This window comes from Cebus imitator, unplaced genomic scaffold (genome assembly GCF_001604975.1).
Source record: "Cebus imitator isolate Cc_AM_T3 unplaced genomic scaffold, Cebus_imitator-1.0 Scaffold621, whole genome shotgun sequence".
Lineage (NCBI taxonomy): Eukaryota > Metazoa > Chordata > Mammalia > Primates > Cebidae > Cebus > Cebus imitator.
Genome location: NW_016107936.1, coordinates 270,482 through 275,756, shown reverse-complemented (window position 1 = coordinate 275,756; position 5,275 = coordinate 270,482). Strand labels below are relative to the sequence as shown.

Genomic DNA, 5,275 nt, shown 5'->3' with positions numbered 1-5,275 from the left:
TTTTTAGTAGAGACAAGGTTTCACTGTGTTGGCCAGACTGGTCTCGAACTCCTGACCTCAGGAAATCCGCCCACCTTGGCCTCCCAAAGTGCTGGGATTACAGGCATCAGCCACCGTGCTGGGCCAACTGATTTATTCTAATTTGTAAATTTATTTGTATGAAACATTTCTGAGGTATGACACCAAAACCATATCCAGTTACACCCTTGACATATTGCATTTGGTAGAAGTTGCATCAAATTAAGGTGTTGAAGAGGATCCAGGCTGTCCTGTCCTCGTTCCTGTCCCCCACACTCCTTGGCATTCTGGTACAGCAAACTGATTTTTCAGGCTCCTGAGTCGCAAGTCTTATGCTGACCTCTCAAATGCCCCAAGCAAATAAAGAGAAGAAACTGGCCTCTCTTTTCTACCTGCCTGAAGAAAATTGTTTCTGGACGAATGGCTGTGTGGTCAGAGCTGCGGGCAAGTTTAGATAACCATTGAGACTTTTCTTTAGTGCTAATGGCCACATTTTGTGTTACTGACCTTGGCTCAAAATTGGTTTTCATTTCAAGATGGAGTAATAATTTAAAAGTTCTACATGGGCATTTGACACATCTATTTGTTTTTAGATTTTTATTATAAATTTTGGATTTGAACCTTTGACTGACCCAAGAGGGTAGGTTCCCTTTGCTTTCGTACCCTGTGTTCCAGTGAGTGCTGGTCTGGGAGGCATTGTAGTAGAGTGGAAAGAACTTTGGCTCTAGAGCCGGTGAGACCTGGGTTCAAATCCCAGCTCTGCGTGTACTGGTTTTCTGAACTTAGAAAAGCACTTTCTCTTTAGCATCTTGCCTGTATTTGTAAAATGGAGATTATGGTTGTCTCATGGAGTGAGTGTGAGAGGCATGGCACATAGTCAGAACTCCTTAAGTTATTGTCTTTATGATAGATCTTGACATATGAAAATGAATTATCGTTTAAACAGCAATGTTTCTGATGTGTGAACTCTGTATCATTCTTATCTTGGCTTTGTATAAAATCTCTTTGTCCAGGCTTTTTTGTTTAAAAAAAAGCTTTTAAATAATTTTAACTTTTATTTTAGATTCAAGGGTCACACGTGCAGGTTTGTTACCTAAGTATATTGCATGATGGTATGGTTTAGGATACTATTGATCCGATCACCTAGGTGGTAAGCCTAGTACCCAGCAGTTAGTTTTACAGCCCCTGTTCCCCTCCCTCCTTCCCCTTCTAGTAGTCCCCAGTGTCTACTGTAGCCATTTTTATGTCCGTGAGCACTCACTGTTTAGCCCCCAGTTGTAAGTGTGAAGGTAGGGTCCAGGCGCGGCGGCTCATGCCTATAATCCCAGCACTTTGGGAGACCGAGGTGGGCGGATCACTAGGTCAAGAGATCCAGTCCATCCTGACCAACATGATGAAACCCCATCTCTACTAAAAATATAAAAATTTGCTGGGCATGGTGGCAGGCGCCTGTAGTCCCAGCTGCTCAGGAGGCTGAGGCAGGAGAATTGCTTGAAACCAGGAGGCGGAGGTTGCAGTGAGCCACCATCATGCCATTGTATTCCAGCATGGTAACAGAGCAAGACTCCACCTCAAAAAAAAAAAAAAAGTGAGAAGGTATTTGGTTTTCTGTTCCTATGTTAATTCACATAGGATAACGGCCTACAGCTGCATCCATGCTATTGTAAAGGACATGATTTTGTTCTTTTTCATGGCTAAATAGTATACCATGGTATACATGCACCACATTTTCTTTACCCAATCCACCCTGGATGGGCATTGAAGTTGATTCTACATCTTTGCTATTGTCAATAGTGCTGCAGTGAACATACATGCACGTGTCTGTTTGGTGGAATTATTTGTTTTCTTTTGGATATATACCAAGTAATGGAATTGCTGAGTCAAGTGGTAGTTCTGTTGCAAGTTCTTTGAGAAATCTCCAAACTGCTTTCCACAGTGGCTGAACTGATTTACATCCCCAACAACAGTGTGTAAGCGTTCCCTTCTCTACCCAGTGTGGTGGCTCACGCCTGTAATCCCAGCGCTTTGGGAGGCTGAGGTGTGCGGATCATTTGAGGTCAGAGTTTGAGACCAGCCTATCCAACATGACGAACCCCCATATCTACTAAAAATAAAATAAAATAAAAATTAGCCCAGTGTGGTGGCACACTCCTGTAATCCCAGCTGCTCGGGAGACTAAGGCAGGAGAATTGCTTGAACCCGGGTGACAAAGGTTGCAGTGAGCTGAGATCGCACCACTGCACTGTAGCCTGGGCAAATGGAGTGAGACTCCATCTCAAAAAAAAAAAAAAAAANCTCCATCTCAAAAAAAAAAAAAAAAAAAAAAAAAAAAAAAAAAAAAAAAAAAAAAAAAAAAAAAAAAAAAAAAAAAAAAAAAAAAAAAAAAAAAAGCATTCCCTTCTCTCTGCAGCCTCTCCAGCATCTGTTGTTTTTTTTGGCCTTTTAATAATAGCCATTCTGACTGGTATGAGATGGTATCTCATTGTGATTTTGATTTACATTTCTCTGATGATTAGTGTACGTTTTTTAAAATATTTATTGGCCACATGTATGTCTTCTCTTGAGAAGTGTCCGTTCATGTCTTTTGCACATTTTTTAATGGGATTATTCATTTTTGGTTGATTTAAGTTCCTTATAGATTCTGGATAGTACATCTTTGTCAGATACATAGTTTGCAAATATTTTCTCCCATACTATAGGTTGTCTGTTTATTGATAGTTTCTTTTTCTGTGCAGTAGCTCTTTAGTTTAATTAGGTCCCACTTTTCAATTTTCATTTTTGTTGCCATTGCTTTTGAGGACTTAGTCATAAATTGTTTCCTTTCTTGGGTTTTTAGAGTGCTGATTAATTTGTGTACTTCAGTTTTCTAGCTAATTTCGATACAGTTCAGTGGGTAAAAAAAAGAACATCCTCCTTTGTGTAATTTGTTTCTGTTTCAATGCTATCCTTTGTCTCTGCTTATTTGTACTACCATGAACTTTTTGGAGTGGAAGCACGGAAGTGTATCTTATTTCCATGAATTCCTTACCAAGATCTTTAGAAGCTCTTCCTGATTTTAATAAACGTTTTTCTCCCCACAACTAGAGATTTCCATTGCTTTAGTATTATTTTTCAGGTCTGTGATAGACATTGGGTAGGAAGAGACAGAATTCTGTGGAGGAATTATTTAGAAACTAAACTGTGGCTGTGTTTGAGGATGACAGTTGTTAAGTTTGTTTGTTTGAGACAGAGTCTTGCTCTGCAGCCCAGGCTGGAGTGCAGTGGTGAGATGTCAGCTCACTGCAACCTCTGCCTCCCTGGTTCAAGTGATCCTCCTGCCTCAGCCTCTCCAGTAGCTGAGATTACAGGCATATGCCACCATGCCCAGCTAATTTTTGTATTTTTAGTAGAGATGGGGTTTCATCATGTAGGCCAGGCTGGTCTCAAACTCCTGACCTTGTGATCTGCCCTCCTCGGCCTCCCAAAGTGCTGGGATTACAGGCATGAGCCACTGCGCCCAGCCAAGTTTTTACTTGGACTTTTTACTCTTAATGAGTTCCATTTAATGAAAAGATGGTGAAGTGCAAATTCACATCATAAGTGTCAATTGTGAAAAAATAGATTTATGAAATTATGACCATTCTTAAAAGTTAGTGAAAATGAAATTCTAATTAGATTCCTCTTTGTAACTTTCAGCTATACAAAGAAATTGAAATCTGTCCAAAAGTCACTCAGACCATCCACATTCAGAAGTCAGATACAGCTGCTGATACTTACGGTAAGTTTATTTTTCCTTGTGTTTTAAAGTTTTTTTTTAATGTAAGCGTGCATTTATTTACAACTCAACAAAATGCCTTTAGGTCCGTTCTAAAACAGATAGCATATCCGGCTTCTGTGCTGTGGAGGGTAGTCACAGTAGAAAAAAAGGGAATATTTGCTCTGGGTACAACGCAGACTTTGGTGTTAAATTTCGTAACTTATTAAATTTCATAACTTCTTATTATTGGGGTTCTACTGTCATAAAAAGGAAGTGGGTAGATATTTTATATGTCAAAAGATAAAGTTACAGCAAATTTAGTTATAAATCTGATTAGCTTTTATTTGTGATTCATGCATGAGGCAGCCTCCATCCTACAAAATAGAATGAGAGCTACCGGGCTGGGCGCGGTGGCTCATGCTTGTAATCCCAGCACTTTGGGAGGCGGAAGCAGGTGGATCACAGGTCGGGAGTTCAAGACCAGCCTGGGCAATATGGTGAAACCCCATCTCTACTAAAAGTACAAAAATTAGCTGGGTGTGATGGTGGGTGTCTGTAGTCCCAGCTACTCGGGATGCTGAGACAGGAGAATTGCTTGAATCCAGGAGGCAGAGGTTGCAGTGAGCTGAGATCGCACCACTGCACTCCAGGCTGGGTGACAGAGGGCTCCTTCTTGGCAATAGCAGAACAGTGATTTTTGTAAGGGGGAGACAAGGAAACAGAAAAGTAGAAGAAACCTGATTGTTTAACATTACCTTACTTCAGGTTACTTTTTTGCAAGGGTTAAAGTAGAGGGGACCTACTTATTTTGCTGACTCAGGTAGACTGGAATCTCTAATTTTCAGGAAAAACTGGTCTGTTTGGGGATCTACCTGACTCCTGAAAGTTTTTATGTGGCATCCAGCATGAGTGACTCCATTTTTATTTGATCTAGCCTTTTGAGCGTAATGCAAAAACTCGGTTCACAGCAATGACCTTCCTTAATTTTTGTTTAACATATACTATGATATACCTTAGAAAAGTAGGAATCGTTCTCACCCCCACCCCCGCCCCACGAGAGGCAGTCTCGCTCTGTTGCCCAGGCTGGAGTGCAGTGGGGTGATCTCGACTCACTGCAACCTCCGCCTCCTGGGATCAAGCAATTCTTCTGCCTCAGCCTCCCAAGTAACTGGGATTACAGGTGCCTGCCACCATACCTGGCTAATTTTTCTATATTTAGTAAAGACAGGGTTTTACCATATTGGCCAGGCTGGTCTCAAACTCCTGACCTTGTGATCTGCCCACCTGGGCCTCCCAAAGTGCTGTGATTCCAGATGTGAACCACTGCACGTGGCAGGAATTATTCTTTTACACCCCTCTCCTGAAAACATAGACATTATCCTCCCTTCCCACACAAATAATGTTAAAGGAACTTATCTTGGTATTGTGTTTTTGAGGGGAGGTCCCCAAGACCATCCCTAGGTTTGCTGATTCACTAGGAAGACCCGCAGAGCTCAGCATCTGGTCACACTAACAACTATG

General features: G+C 41.3%; 1 protein-coding gene across 1 annotated transcript in view; it reads left to right on the top strand.

Moving 5' to 3' along the window:
* Nucleotides 1-5,275, top strand: part of TIAM1 (TIAM Rac1 associated GEF 1) — a 240,106-nt gene that overhangs the window by 154,968 nt on the left and 79,863 nt on the right. The window contains exon 12 of the mRNA XM_037734462.1: nucleotides 3,694-3,775. Coding sequence (XP_037590390.1) covers nucleotides 3,694-3,775 — 82 coding nt within the window. The remainder of the gene's footprint in view (nucleotides 1-3,693; nucleotides 3,776-5,275) is intronic.